The sequence below is a fragment of the Mobula birostris genome, chromosome 8 (genome assembly GCF_030028105.1).
Source record: "Mobula birostris isolate sMobBir1 chromosome 8, sMobBir1.hap1, whole genome shotgun sequence".
Lineage (NCBI taxonomy): Eukaryota > Metazoa > Chordata > Chondrichthyes > Myliobatiformes > Myliobatidae > Mobula > Mobula birostris.
This window is the reverse complement of record NC_092377.1, coordinates 41,368,393-41,384,382: the sequence shown is the minus strand read 5'-3', so window position 1 is coordinate 41,384,382 and position 15,990 is coordinate 41,368,393. Positions and strand designations below refer to the sequence as shown.

General features: G+C 37.9%; 1 protein-coding gene across 5 annotated transcripts in view; it reads right to left on the bottom strand.

Moving 5' to 3' along the window:
• Positions 1–15,990, bottom strand: part of LOC140201255 (transcriptional-regulating factor 1-like) — a 241,606-nt gene that overhangs the window by 72,395 nt on the left and 153,221 nt on the right. For all 5 annotated transcript variants that reach the window (XM_072265045.1, XM_072265044.1, XM_072265048.1 and 2 more), the window contains exons 2-5: positions 15,163–15,281; positions 10,955–12,668; positions 7,601–7,647; positions 6,427–6,571 (exon numbers count right to left, since the gene is read on the bottom strand). In XM_072265045.1, coding sequence (XP_072121146.1) covers positions 6,427–6,571; positions 7,601–7,647; positions 10,955–12,373 — 1,611 coding nt within the window. In that variant the 5' untranslated portion in view covers positions 12,374–12,668; positions 15,163–15,281. The remainder of the gene's footprint in view (positions 1–6,426; positions 6,572–7,600; positions 7,648–10,954; positions 12,669–15,162; positions 15,282–15,990) is intronic.

Below are 15,990 nucleotides of genomic sequence, written 5' to 3'. Positions count from 1 at the left end.
AAAAACCCACATAAATAATGTGTTATATAAATTGCATTCATAAGGACAGGTGGTATAAATTATTTGAATATATTATCCAAACACATGATGATTTGTTCTAGTACTGTACTATATTAAAATACTGTAAGTTTCAATCATCAATGGATTCACATCATTTGTAGATAATCCAGATTCTAATTATATCAAAACAGAATAGCAGACATAATAGGGTACAACCTACCTGTTTGTGCAAGATTTATTTGAGTGCTTTAGAACTTACAACATTTTAGCCTAGCCCTGAACACAAAAGACAGTAATTCAAGCAGCAATTCTGTTATTCCTTTATAGGATGCAAGTGTCATGCTCAGAAATCAATTTTTTTTGGTGGTTCATTTGAAATCCGTTTGTCGTCGGCATTTCTTTGCTTAAAATTTGTCACAGAATTTAAGCCATGAAATTTGTTGTTCTTTTGAATTAGATGGCAGCAGGGGTTAGGGTTCAGTTGGGTATGATGGTGGCAGGATTGTCCTATTATTTCTTTCTTTTTCAATCTTTTTATTAATTTCAAAATATAGAAACAAAACATAGCAATAATACAGATAATATGCGATGTATTGTTACATTTAAAAAAAAGAGTAATTGCAAAACCAAATAGTGGAAATTACCAAAACTCCCATACATGTAGAACTGATCACGGATAATATAAAGCAAAAAAAAAGGAAAAAGACAAAAAAAAGAAAAAAAAACCCATCCCAAAAGAAAAAAAAAACCTAAACTAAACTAAAAGACTTGGGCAAAACTAACAACTTAAAAATGGAAAAGAAGAAAACCTCAGCGTCGACGCCTCCACTCCCCTCCAACAACAGTACAGAAAAATAAAACCAGTTTGGAAATGATCAAATTACATCAAATGAAAATGCTGAATAAATGGCCTCCAAATTTTTTCAAACTTAATAGAAGGGTCATAAACTGCACTTCTAATTTTCTCCAAATTCAGACACACCATAGTTTGTGAAAACCAATGAAATACTGTAGGAGGGTTGATCTCTTTCCAATTCAACAAGATGGACCTTCTAGCTATTAAAGTAAGAAATGCAATCATCCTTCGTGATGAAGAGGTTAAATTATTTGAGTCTATCATTGGTAATCCAAAGATAGCAGTAATTGGATGAGGTTGTAAGTCTAGATTTAGGACCGTTGAAATAATATCAAAAATATCTTTCTAACAAAATAAAACTCTCATTTTCTTTTTCACATTCCAGTACACTTGATAGCAGAGTATACACATTTACTTGAAGTTAATCACCAAGCATGGTAAGGGCCAGATTCTTAAAAGAGTAATTTTGTTCTTCTCTCCACAGCTGCAATTCTCACTTTTACACATACATACACGTCGTAGAAAGAGGCTCAAGTCAACGATCTCACAATTTGAACTTGACTTTCTGTAAAATCATTACTTTAAATATCATTTTGCACTTTACTTGACGATTTGTTGGCTGTAAGAATACTTCATTCTGATTAGTTCCGAAGACTGCATTTATCCTAAAAATTCCCTGTTGATGGTGCCACAGTAAAAGTGATGCTGGAATAAGACTGTAAGACACAGGAGCAGAATTAGACCATTTGGCCCATTGAATCTGCTCCACAATTCTATCATGGTTGATTTATTTTCCCCACTCAACCTCATTCTCCTGCCTTCTCCCCACAGCCTTTGACATCCTTATTAATTGAGAACCTATCAACTTCCACTTTAAATATTCCCTATGACTTGACCTTCAGAGCCATCTCTGGCAATGAATTCCACAGATTCACCACTCTCTGACTAAAGAAGTTCCTCATGTTTGTTTTAAAGGAATGTCATTCTATTCTGAGACTGTGCCCTCTGGTTATAGGAAACATCCTCTCCATGTCTTCTCTTTTTAGGATTTTTGATATTTGATAGGTAGTGGAATTCAATCCCACAGTTCTCACCAAATCCAATGGGCGTCCTTTCCCTCTAATCTATGCATAATGTAAAGGCAAAAATGGAAAAGGAAAACAGAAAAATTATGATGCATCGAGAGTGTGATTAGTTTACAAAATTATTATATCTTATTCATTCAATTTTGAGACGAGAGAAAAAGATGCCAGAGACTGATGACTTTTTCACAACGTTGTCCGTTAAAGATCTTGTGAGATGTGGGACTGACTTCCACTGCTGTTATTTATGCGTTTTATTGCAGCACTATTTGCAATGGATGAGTGGCTTTCAGGACAAGAAGTTAGGGAATAAATAGCAGTTAAAGTTACGTTTTAAATTATTTTAGATAAAGTGAAATGAAGATTGTGTACACACATAGGATTAAGGTCAAGAATAAATTATCATTAAAAGATAATTTTTAAAAACTTACATTCTTTGAATCAGGATGTGAAAAGAATTACACACACTACTTATAAGAGTAGTTCCTCAGGGCTAGTGAGGTTGCTCAGTGGTTGAAATGACAGAACTTAAAAATGCAACCGTGTTTCCTTCCACAGGCTATAACATTTTAAATGATATATATGTATATACTGTAAATAGTGGAAAAAGTTGTACTTCAAAAGCAAATTACGAATTCTAGACAAGCATAGTGCCCACTGAGGAACAAAATTGTATTGACGGAGACTTACAGATTCTGGATTTCATTCTGTATGGTGTGGATGTTAGAAGATGCAGTCAGAGCTATGCAGCAACAATAGCAATTAACGACTGTTTTGTCATCATCACAACTGCCAATTCTGGGTTATATTATTTACTATCAGTTGTTACGAAGCTGAAAACAGGATTCAATCTGATCTGCTTAATGAAAGGATCTGACTTCTTGCAAAATTTTAATTACATGTTTAACCAGCCATGACTACTGAACCCTCCAAGGTACCGAGAAAGTTTGGAAAGAATATTCTCAGTTACTTCTATTGAACATTTTAAATTTCACTGGGGGGAAAAAAAAAAATCATTCCTCCAAGGTGACTGCAGAAATGCACACAAGTACTATATCTATTCCTTCCCAGACTCATTTCTGCAATAGGCAATGATTTACAGTTAAAAATAATTTCCGCATTAGAATTTCTAAGTCCAAACTGGAAATTTTTATCAATGTTCAACCTTATCTTTTCAAAGCGTTTATGCATTCGGAGATGAATATTTGAGCAAGTGACTGAACTTTGAAGAGATGATGGAGGTGGTCTAGTGAATACTTGATCTGCATATAGTATTCTCCTATCCTAACTTCAAACTACAGCTCTTCTCACTTCCAGCATCTTCAACAGAACCACATTTTTTCACAATCTCCACAGATGCATCAAACATCTCAGATAAAAGACTGTTAATGTGAAACACTAACTTTTTCTCTGTTCACAGGTGCTATCTGACCAGCTGTGTTTTTCTAATCTTTTCTGCTTTATATCTGTTTTCCAAAATCTGCAGATTTTGGTTTGATGTGTTTTGTCTTTCCTTCACTTCAGTATTCTCAGTTCACCCTGACACTCTTCCCTCCCACTTTCTCACCTAATCTCAGTCCTCTTCTGTCAAAAGGTTCTCTTATCATTCCTCCTCCAGTTCACTGTGTTCCATTTCTCATCCCTACTTACAACTATCAGCATAATTCTACACAAGCCTCAGCAGAATAGCTGAAGAGAAAATGAACACTTATTTAAATATATTTAATAAGAACAGGTAAATTCTGTGCTCAAAACAATTCCCACTTGCAGATGCCTTTGCAGGATGATTTCTGCCTGCAAGATGGTCATTGAAAAATAGCACAGTCCTGCTGAGTTTTGTCAGAAATGCAATTAGCTTCATCATGAGGTATTTACATTTTCTAACTATGAGATCATTTTATTGCTACCATAATAGAAGTGCATGTGGCTTTCGCAGTCCATTGAAATAATGGGCATATTACATGGTGGACACTGTACTATACCTGACTCTGCCATTTGGCAGCTTTTTCAATAGCTGATTTATTCTATAAATTGCCTTACTGTAAACAATTATACTGAAAAAGTTAATGATGAACCTGCTTATAGAGGTAATAGGGTGGTACAGTACTGTAGTGGTTAGCACAATTCTTTACAGTACCAGCAACCTGGGTTCAATTCCTGCCACTGCCTGCAAGTAGTTTGTACATTCTTGCTGTAACCGCGTACGTTTCCATCGATGCTCCAGTTTCCTCCCACAGTCCAAAGACGTACTGTTTGGTATGTTAACTGGTCATTGTACATTGTCCCGTGACCAGGTTAGGATTAAATTGAGGGATTGCTGGGCGGTGCAGCCTATTCTGCGCTGTATCTCAGTAAATTTAGAAATCACATACACGCACACCCCTAAAACTTTTGCACAGTACCGTGGCAATTTTATTTATTGCACTGTATTGCTGACGCGAAAAAAAAACTAAGTTCATGACATGTGAGTGATGATAAACCTGATTCTGATATGGGTCACTATTGTGGGAGAATTTAAGACCAGAGGACACAGCCTCAAAATAAAGAAGCCCCCTCTTAGAACAAAAATGAGGAGGAATTTCTTTAGCCAGTAGGTGGCGAACCTGTGGAATACATTGCCACAGGCAGCTGTGGAGGCCGCCTGTATATTTAAGGCAGAGTTTGATAGGTCAGGTCATGAAGGGATATGGCGGGGAAGGCATGAGATTGGAGTGAAGACGAAAATTGGATCAGCGATGATGAAATGGCAGAGCAGACCTGTTGGGAAAATTGGCCTAATTCTGCTTCTAAACCTTATGGTATTGTGGACTGAAGAGTGGGAAAGGGACAGGGTGAGGGGAATTATGGTTGGAAAAAAGGGAGAGGGGGAGGGGGAGGGAGCGGGAAGTATCAAAGTGATATTCTGTGATGATTAATAAACCACCCCCGCCTCGGTACTCCTTCTCTGCCACCTGTCCCACACCCCTCCTGTGGCTCTCCACCCTCACTATTCCCAACATCCTTTGCACCCACAAGATTTACAAATGCGCTCTCTGCTCCACATTGACAAATGCAGTACAGTGCAAAGGTGTTGGGTACCCGAGCTATAACCAGGATATTACATGCAGAAATCGTCTCATGTAACCATTTATCATTCACACCTTTCGACAAATGAATAATTCTTTTTTTTTTGGGAGACTTTGTTGTAGCTTGAGTGACCAGTTTGAAAGAACAGACTGCTAGAAAACAGAAGCTATCTGAGGTAACATCATTACTAATTTCAATCAAGTCACTAACCTCCTTGCCTGATAGTGTTGTCAATAGCTGGTCAATATCTTAACAGACAATATATTGCAATGGGTTGTTCTGGAAAAAGTATTGTGAAAGGTTTTGTTTGGAGTCTTAACATTATACAAGACAATAATGTCAAATTGTGAAATGTTGTAATTGTACCTACAAATACCATTTCCACTGCAAGCTTGTTCCACATACATACCCGCCATCCTACATGTGAAAAAATTGGCCCCTCAGATACCCTTTAAATCTTTCACCTCAAATCCACATTCTCTAGTTTTAGGTACCCCATATCCTAGGGAGAAAACTCTATAAGTAAACAATCTGTACAGTCCTAATACTTTACAAAACACTAAAATATTCTATTGCATAAATTAACCATGATTAGAAAAAGGTTGAGCTGGGGTTTATTCATAGAATAGATTTCAATACCTTTATATCTGAAGGTAGTGATGTAAAAATCAATGTGATATTTTTAAGCCTTGAAATTATAAATATTTACTTTCTGGTCAAAAACTGCAACCTGTATGGTTTTTCATGGAGAGTCCACTGTCCTAATTTTGTGTGGAGACAACTGACTTGAAGTATATACAGTAAATTATTTTACCGGATGAGTTTTCACTTGGAACCTCTTTGGGAAATTCTCTCCCTTCTTTGATGGTCTCTTTGCCTGTAATTCCCACACAAGGTAAAGCCACTCTTTAAATCCGAGCTCAGTGCAGACAGAATTCCCCATATTCACACAAGACCTGTAGCTGTACCTCTAACCAATGAATATTTTCAGCGAAATTCATTTCTATCACAGGTTTAGTCTTTAACTCCATCTAACTTAGCAAGTCTTAGCATGCAATAAGTGGGACAAAATGCCTGACTACAGTAAGGTTTAGTAGTCTTATCTGCTTTCTGGTGACTTGCACATTGAGAGCTGCTGAAAACAGGATTCAATTCAGCAAAAATTCATTTGATTCTTAGATGGCAGTAAACAAAAACAATTTCAATCAAACAGATCCAAGAGGAAAAAATTCTCAAGAGCTTAAAATAAACCTGCACCTGAATTTATTACAATCTGCTCATCTTACAGATGGTTCATCACAGAGATAATTAGTCCTAATATATACTATAGCTGAGCAGACAGGAAGCAATGATTTGCACATATAAGCAATAAAAGTATTTGGATATAAATTCATATACATGAAATAGCAGCACTTTACTGACCTGTTTAGGAGATGCCCTTTGACCACCATGAGACCTCATATGGCCATTCAGAGCAGGTAGGCTCTTGAATTCCTTGTGGCATATTGAACATATCAGCCTGCTTTTTTCATCTATCCTTTCTTGGAAAGAAACTCGGCTTTGGCCACTGTTCAGAAATAGAAAGCAGTACTGATGAACAACACTACCTGGCCATCTACTGAGAGTTAAAATTTATATATAGTGTTACTAAATTTGAACAGATAATAATATTCAAGAAGCATGCTTACAATTAATCATCTATACAACAAAAATGCATATTTTTAAAGTGAAATCATAATTCAATTTAAACAATTAGGGGCTGCTTCAAGTTTGTTTCCTTGTAATGAAAACTTATGACAACAAAGATCATTTATACTGCACCCTTTAATGTTCTGAAAACTGTCATCACAAGAACACAATAGAACAAAAAAAATACTGGTAGTGCATGGAAGGAGATATGAAGATAAACGTTGAAATGGGAAAGAAGTTTTCTCTCTTTCCCTGTTCTGACAATGTCCTGAAGTTTTAACTGTTTCTCTTTTCACAGCTGGGATTTATGTCAATGCCATTTGAAGGAGGGTCCCCATTGTAAGAAGAGCTTTATGCAGATGAATGGCTCCAAGCGTGAAGGACCAATACTCCTGAAAGAGCCAGTTTGTTTGAGATGGTCTTCAAGGGAGGTTCGAGCTGTGGCAGGTGCTTTCACACAGACTGTGGGTCCAACGTGTGTATAAAGCAATACACCCCCAACTATTCCAGAGATGAGTTCCATGTTTATGTGCACATTGGACTGGTTTAACTGTAACCGGCCTTTTTATATTTTTTTTCTGCAGCCCTAACTTTGGTAAATATATTTCTTTATTTTTTATGTTAGTGTATGATCTGTTAATTTTCTGGTGAATGACAACTTTGCACGGAGCAGTATTTACACAGCAATTGCAACAATTAATGTTCCTTTATCAGAACATCCCAACTTTTCTGTTTGGTTAAACCCAAATCATACCGACCCTAGACATATATTGCTTATGGAAGATGGCCTTCTCATCGCCGAGTCACATGGCTGTTAGCAGAATCAGCTAACGAGCCAAGTTTGCATATGAGCCCTGGTGAGAGGGTTACACTAGATGCTCCATAATGAAATAAAATGACTTCATACCTGTGTTCAATGGTCAAGTCCCCTTGCTTTATGTTGGTCAGAGAAATCTATAAAATAAATGAACATCATGTCTTTCCCATATTTTTAGCAAATCATTTCCTAAACAATGCAATATCCTCAACCAAGTGATTTATAAAGTCAAATATATTATCTTACAAAAAAATCAAAGCAATAATTTATTTTAAACAATTTTTCTATAGGTAGATACATTTCATAACACAATCTGCCTCCCTTCCTCTCCCCCACCCCCAGTGTTAGGAAGGTGAGGTTGAAGGCCTTCTGGAAAACCAAACATCCCACATCAATTGGTTCATCCTCATATATTCTGCATTAGAATCTCAAAAAGTGCCAATAAACACATAAAACATGATCCCTCTTTCATAATTCTGGTTATGATCTCTTCTTCAACAAACCATAAGATGAAAAGACTTTAAGATATAGGAACAGAATTAGGCCATTTAACCCATCTAGTCTGCTCTTTATTTCATGGCTGATCTATTTCCCCCCTCAGCGCTCATCTCCTGCTTTCTCCCTCTATCCTTTCATACCCTAACTAATCAAGAATCTATCAACCTCTGCCTTAAATATACCCAATGACGACCCATGGCAATGAATTCCATAGATTCACCACTATCTGGTTAGAGAAATTCCTCCTCATCTCTGTTCTAAAAGGATATCCCTCTATTCTGAGGCTGTGTCCTCTGGTCTTCGATTCCCCCAACATAGAAAGACACTGTCTACATTCACTCTATCAAGTTCTTTTACCATTTCATAGGTTTCAATGAGGTCACCCCTCATTCTTCTGAATTCCAGTGAGTAGAGATCCAAAGACATCAAACGCTCCTCATATGACAAGCCTTTCAATCCTGGAATAATTTTTGTGAACCTCCTCTGAACCCTATCCAATGTCAGCACATCCTTTCTTAGATAAGGAGCCCTAAAATGCTCACAATATTCCAAGTGAGGCCTCACCAGCGCTTTATGAGGTCTTCCAAGTCCCTCTGCATCTCAGCAAAAGGAGTCCTGGCAAGACGATCAGACATGGCATGAGTATTAACCAGGTCTACTGTAGGGAGTGTACCAAGTCACTGCATATTGGATAATGAAATAACAATACCCAAATATAATTCATCCAGTTATCAAACTGGAAATAAGGGCTAGAACTCTTCTACTCAAATGATCTGCTCAATAGTTATAAACAAATCCCCTGAAGAAACACTGTGCAGCAAATTTAATTCTACACATATTCAGTATAGCCCTACTGATTAACATTACATCCAAAACATTTTGACTTCCGTTATCAACACCATGGTACGGCGATAATTATATTTTATAAGTGTCTTTAAGTTCCCAATACTTTTTTGGTCAGGGTCAAAATAAAAAGAGATAACTTCAAAAGATCAACTGAGTAATAAAAGGAATAATACACTACCAAACTTTATAATTCAAGTATTTCTGTAAAACAGGGAGCAATGAAAAGGATAGACAGCACCAATTAACAAAAAGATTCTAATCTTAATTGACCTTAATTGTATAGGGAGTTAACAGTATTTTTTTTAGTAAAAGGTATTTTATAAACTTATAAACTTGGGACAGAAGAAAACAGATCCAGTCAGGTAACTCCTCTTTTCCTTTTCTTGCTAACAGGCCAGTGAAAGTGGCTTTAACAAAGGCCAAAAGAAATATAAGTTGAAGCAAGCTTATTAAAAAAAAACATCGAGTCGAACTGTAAACTGAAGGCCACGGAATGTGGCTGTGGAGACCATGGTAGGTGGTCAAAAAATGACTCTTTATTGCTTTCCATTTCCTGAAATAAGGACATATGAAGTAGTTTGTTATGAATTGTCAAAGAATTAAAGCTGAACCATCCTAAAAACTTACTGATAGGTCTAGCAAGTATGAGTCAATTCACAGAACAGTTCAGGGCTAAATGAATTTCCATGTGGAAGACTAGAACACAATCTGGGTTTTCAAAATACAAGAGCAATAATTACTGCAGGTTGAAACAGATTATCTTAGACCATTTGAGCAACAGACAGTATAATTAAGAAAAACAGATTTGACTCATGCTCTCTCTGCTTTGAAAGCATTTGATAGTATGTGGTGTTTTAACTATAATAATACAATGATTATGAACTAATACTGAGAACTGAAATGAACAACCAATACAGAGATAAGTCAGTATAAGGCCAACCTTAAACTGCCACAGATGGAAAACACGTGAGTGCTAAGCAATAAAGGTGAGGATGAGAGGAATTTTCGGTAATGTAATGTCAAATTACTTCCCACATCTGGAAATTAAAGGTAAAAGAAAAAGGAATAGGGGAAGAAAATCATTTGCAATCTTTCATCACAAGACAAAATAAATGGAACAGAATCTGTGATTTGGATACTTGTACAGAAGTTGTGTAAAGGATGAGCTCAAATGGTTAGCCTGACTTACCCCACAGAGGCGAGGACAAGACAAGACAAGACATGACCCCCCCCCGCGGGGCAATGGCAAGACGGCCTGACTTACCCCATGGAGACAAGGACAAGACAAGACAGATCCCCTCGCAGGGCAATGGCAAAACAGCCTGACTTACCCCAGGGAGGCAAGGACAGGAAGAAACAAACACCAAAGAATGACAGACAGATCCATTTCTGCTTCAGGGCTGCTCCGGGTCACAGTTACAGCCAGCAACCTCCGCTGGCTACTGAAACAGCCGGATCCCCACCTAGCTTGGAATGGCTGAGCCACTCAGCTGGCCCGGGAAACAGCCGAATCCATACCGCAAAGACTACTCCAACAAGTGGCAACAAGGCTCCATGAAGCGGTGGTCCTACAACCACATCTAGAGATCACGAATGGTTTCACTAGCCTTCCATTAGCAAGTTGCTCCAAGGGGGACTGACAAGACAAACCAGCAACCCACACTCAGTCCCAAGGCTACTTATATTGCAAGCCCAAAGATGGGGATCAGGTGCCTATGATTAATTCAAACAAGGGACAGCTGGAAGACCCGGAGTCCTGAGTCCACGGAATACGGACTTTACGGACCGGACCATGACAGTTGCCTTATCAAACTTTGGAGACCTATTATAATTTAACATAATGCTAATGTATTTGTAAAGAAGATATAGAATATCTTATACTATTCATTTACAGTCCAGAGCACTAAAGTTTCCAAATAAATCAATTATTGTTTAAACACATATAAAATATACCAAATTATTATAATTATCCTTTTACTGAACAGAATGCTAAAAGATAACTTGCTAACCCATTTTCAGGACAACTAAAACACAACAAAAATATATTTTTTCCAATCTTTTAGTTCAAAATTTTAAATTCAAAACCATCTGGCATTTTACCTGGGACCATGTTTGATTATGAGATTGCTGTTGAGATGCCTTGGCAGGTGCTTGAGGAAGATTAGGCGGTGCTACAAGATGTCTTTGAGGAACCATAGGAGTCCCAGGATGGCTCATGTTACTTAATTCCTTCCTCGTCGCCTCGTCTATGACCAAGGAAGAGGTACTTGTAAGGGGAACGAGTGATGTCTGAATGCGATTATCAACATGGAGCTGTTTCTGTTGCATAGTTTCCTCTTGTTGCTGATGCAACTGATTTTGTTGGTACATGTGACGATAGTGTGCCTGATCTTGATAGAAGTACTGAGTGGGAACATCCATCTGGATGTGTTGAGAAGGGTGGGATTGTTCCTGGGAGTACTGAGGCTGCTGCATGGACTTGGGGTTTTGGTTTCTGTGATAGGGAGGTGGAGGCTGCATCTGCGGCTGCACAGGTTGCTGTAACTGGCACAGGAGCTGCTGCGGCTGATAGAATTGCACTGAATGCATGTGACACTGCTGCTGCTGCAGGTCAGGCACCGTCATGTGCTGCTGGGACTGCTGCTGGCGTACAAAGTACTGTTGCTGTGGGAGTTGCTGAATTTGTTGAGGCAGCACTTGCTGAGCCTGCAGCTGCTGAACATGCGACTGAGTATGTTGTAGCATTGGCTGTGGTTGTGACTGCATTTGGGCCAATTGCTGGAACTCAAAATACATCTGCTGTTGTTGCTGCTGCTGCTGCTGATGATGATGGATGGCTTGCAACTGTTGCTTCGATTGCGCAGTTGGAAAGCCCTGATGCATTTGCTGTGTTGGAGCATGCTGAAATCGCTGAATTGGATGCATGGCAGCCTGTTGCTCAGCTGGAATTTTCTGTGACAGCAGCTGCCGGAGAGCACTGTCCCGAACACCCTCAACCACTGTCGCCTGGCTCGGCAGGGTTGAGGCAATGCTGTTTGCCTGTTGCATCCTGAGGTTGCGATTGGTAAAAACCTGTGTGAAGGAGTCCAACTTGTGCAATACATCACTGGTCAATTTCTGGGATGATGTGTCAGTTGCCGGAGAAGAAAATGCATATGAGTATCCATCAGGAGCATTGGCTTGAGCAGTAGAGGTCCACATCATGGAAGAATTGCTAAGGTCATTCTGCATTTGAATATGATTGCCAGCACTGGAATGAGGCCAATTACTTGGCCTTCGTGGTTCTATCATAAGGCTCTTGGTAACAGCTGGCATGCTCCCCGCTACTGCAGCTTCCCTTGAATCTGAAGGAAAATGAGGTGAAGCTGGAGAAGACTGAGATGTTTCCATGCCTGTAGGTCCATAGTTATGATTCATATTTCCACTCAATGGGCTGGATTGTGGTTGTTGTGAATAGTACCTATTTTCTGTATTGTTCACGGAGTGATTAGATTTAAAAGGGGGTTGGTCTCCCATCATATGTTCGTAAGGCAATTCAATGGATAAACCACAAATGGATTGCCAAATTCCTTGCAAGATTATGAAAACAAGTCAAAATAAAGGCTTAGAATCCTCAAGTTCCCTGAGAAATGTAGGTGTTTTTAAAAAAATACATGGATTTCAAACTGTTAGCACAATTTTTCTCTCATTTCACGTCTGCAATTCTGAGTCTTGTCATCAGGTCAAGTAGAACCTGTAATGATGCATCATATCTTGATTAAGTTGTCTGTGGCATATCTCAAAGTCATCCATTGAAAGCGAAACTTCAACATTCCTGCAAAAAAAGTAAAAGGAAGTCAATAGCAAAACGCTTTTTCTCATAAGATATGTTGGAACTCAATAAAATGAAGGCTATTTGGGCTGGTAAGAAAACTTATTTAAAGTCTAGCCGAGACACAAGGCAGGGCTTCCTTTTAGTCTCTCTGCATTTACTGCAGGTTTGAAGAATAAGCTGTTGCGGACCAGTGAGAAATACTTCTAAATCTTGCAAACAAGAACGAGTGACGCTATAATTCATGTTAGCATTTTTGCTGTTGGTCCAAAAATATCATTCACTGGAATAAGACTTCCTAAATTTACTTCATATAGGGAGGGCCTGAGCAATGTGCTCCAGGATGATGGGAATACTTTTTGGGGGGGGGGGGGGGTAGAGGGCAGGAGGGAAAGTAACAGAGAACACTTGCCTCTCTTTAGTCGGAGCTCAGTTCAAACCAAGGTTTTACAGATGAAGGTTGATGCCTTATCAATTAAACTACTAACGCTGGCAAACTTGAATAAAAAAAATCTTCCAGGCCAATAATGTGTGTTATTACAGGAAGAGAACTGAATGTTTTTGATGCCATAATCAATTTCTAAAGCACTTCAATTCTTATTTAATTAACCATACAGTTGAAGTCCAGCTGTCCAGAGGAACTACGGGCTGATTTTGGAGCAGAAATAATTAAGAAACCATCAGCACTCACTGTAATTATGGAGTTCAGAGTACAGTATTTGATATACTGTATGTAAAAGCACAACCAAATACATAGGAAGTTGTGGTCAAATTGCCTTGTTCACATAGTAGCTGATAGCTCACTGAGATTTCAGGGTCTAGAATTTCCTTAGCACTGGGAAAGGTGCACATTAGGATAACAGATGTCAACTCATGCTCTTCTATCGGAACATTCAATTGCAAATGAGGGCGAAAGTATTGAACATAAAGAGTGGCCTTGCATGTTTTCTTCCCTCAATCACATTACATAGCAAGAGGAGGTAACAAGCAGATATCTGGTTGAGGATGAGGTGCTGTGAAAAATGTAGAACATGAGGTGGGGAGATTACAATCTGGTCCTGGATGTGGTTGGAGGTTTGGACTTGTTCAATCAAGTGCAAGTGAAATTCTAATGACACAGTAATCTATAATTATGCCAAACAACATCTGACATCAAAAGGGAACTCTTCTTCAGACTACATTATTCTTGGGGTATTCTATTTTAAATTAATTAATTTGTACATGTTAGTTTCTAAAAATAAGCATCCTTAATGACATTTTTATTTTTTCTCTATTAATTTAACATTTTGTACAAAATTTGACATCAAATTATTTGTTCAAATTGATGAATTCTGGTTTAAACTTTATAAATCTGCAATAAGGATACTTCACTCTGAATAGTGAAGGAGATAACACAGTTGTTTGAACTGTTCACACTAGTCCCACCATATCTTTTAGTACAAAACCCCACAGAACAAAAGAGCAACGAATGACTAACTTCATTGTTCTCTGATTAGCTCAAATTAGGGCATGGTTATTAGCTACCTGTTACTGAAGTATAATTTTGTAACTGAAAGACACATCAAATCACAGATCATATTCCAGATTAAGTTCTTTTCCTATGCAACAACTAAAATCAAACATTTTCTCCTTCAAGTTCAAACTTAGCAAAGATGTTCATGTCATGAAAGAAGCATTCCTTTAAACAGACTAAAATAAGGTTTGAAATCTACTCTACTGAAGCTGATAAAACTGTTCACTAGTTGCTCATATTTTCTTCTACCAGGTACCAAACTCACCTGAAAAAAATTAATGGGTACAATGCACCATTCAATATTTTCACTGATGTTAACCATGACTCAGTTGGTTGCACTTTTGCTTCTTAATCAAAAGGTTCTACGTTCATGTAGCAGGTCTAATGGCTTGGGCATTAAGATCTAGACTGATCATCAAAAGCACTACTGAGGCACCAGCATGAGCTACCTTCTGAATGAGATGTTAAATAGCACTGTTGACTGTCTCTCAGGTGGATTGGAGTGTCCCATGAAAATAATGCAAAGAATAAAGGCAATTTGTCCAGAATCCTGGAGAAAATTAATCCCACAAACAACTCTTGTAAAACTAGTCATCAAGTCAGGGCTGCTGTTTGTGACAGATTGCCACATAGAAATGGCTTCTGCATTTTTAATACTGCTGCTGTACTGACACTTCAGAACGCAGTTCATTGGCTATGAAGTACTTTGGAACATTCTGAAAAGGTATGAATTGTTCCACAAATGTATAAATGCACTTCTTTGGCATATTTTAAATCTTCCAGTCTATTTGTATAACTGATGAATATCCTATTTATTCAATTGAAAACAGGGGAGTATAGTTGGAGTCAAACAGAAAATTGCATTATATTGGATTCTTTTCTCCTTGAAAGGATAGGCTTTTCCCACACAAAGTGAGGCAGCATATTACTTTAACTGAGAAATCTTGCAGAATATTATTCAATGGTATTAATCAAATTACTTACTAACTGGAGTGCCTTTCATGCTGACTTTGTTGGCAAAGTTGATGAAAAATAGATGGATGTCCTCCAGTGATGTGAGGATGTTGCTTGGCATTTAGTTCACATTGAAGAGCTAACATTGCCTGCAATAAAATTAGAAGATTATTTAAATTGGTAGGCTATGGATATACATTCCAGAACACAAAATGGACAAAGGCAACCCAGCAGTCATTAAGAGGCAAAAACTATAAATTGCATATAGACCAATTCAAAATTCTGGACATTTAAATAATTAACACACAGGTAGTAACAAGAAAAGAAAACATGATTAAAATTAACCTTATACCTTACTACACTTAAAACTAGATAGAGTTCTATGCAATTCACATGTATTGTATATACGAGTGGATCATTTTACCAAATTAAAGTACTGTATAATATGGGCCATCCCCAGGTTATGAACATACAATCAACTCAGAGCCCGTACATCCAACAAGCACTTTGGACACTAGACATTGTATGTGTTCATTTCCAACTTATGAACAGTTCAGGTTATTGTCATATCTGCATAAATTTACCCCTTAGTCAGTATCAGAATCAGAAACACATTTATTACCAGTATCACATACAGTATCATGAAATTCGTTGTTTTCTGGCAGTACAGTGTAAGATGTAAAAAAATACTTTGTTACAATAACAAAATAAATGAATAGTGCAAAGGAGGAATCATGAGGTACAAACGTGACCGACTTAGTAGGCCCATTGTCTCTGCCTGCTCCTGCCCCACTGAACCCATGTCTGCATACCTCAACTCCATTTTATCCTTCTTGGTTCAGTTTCTTCCACCTACAT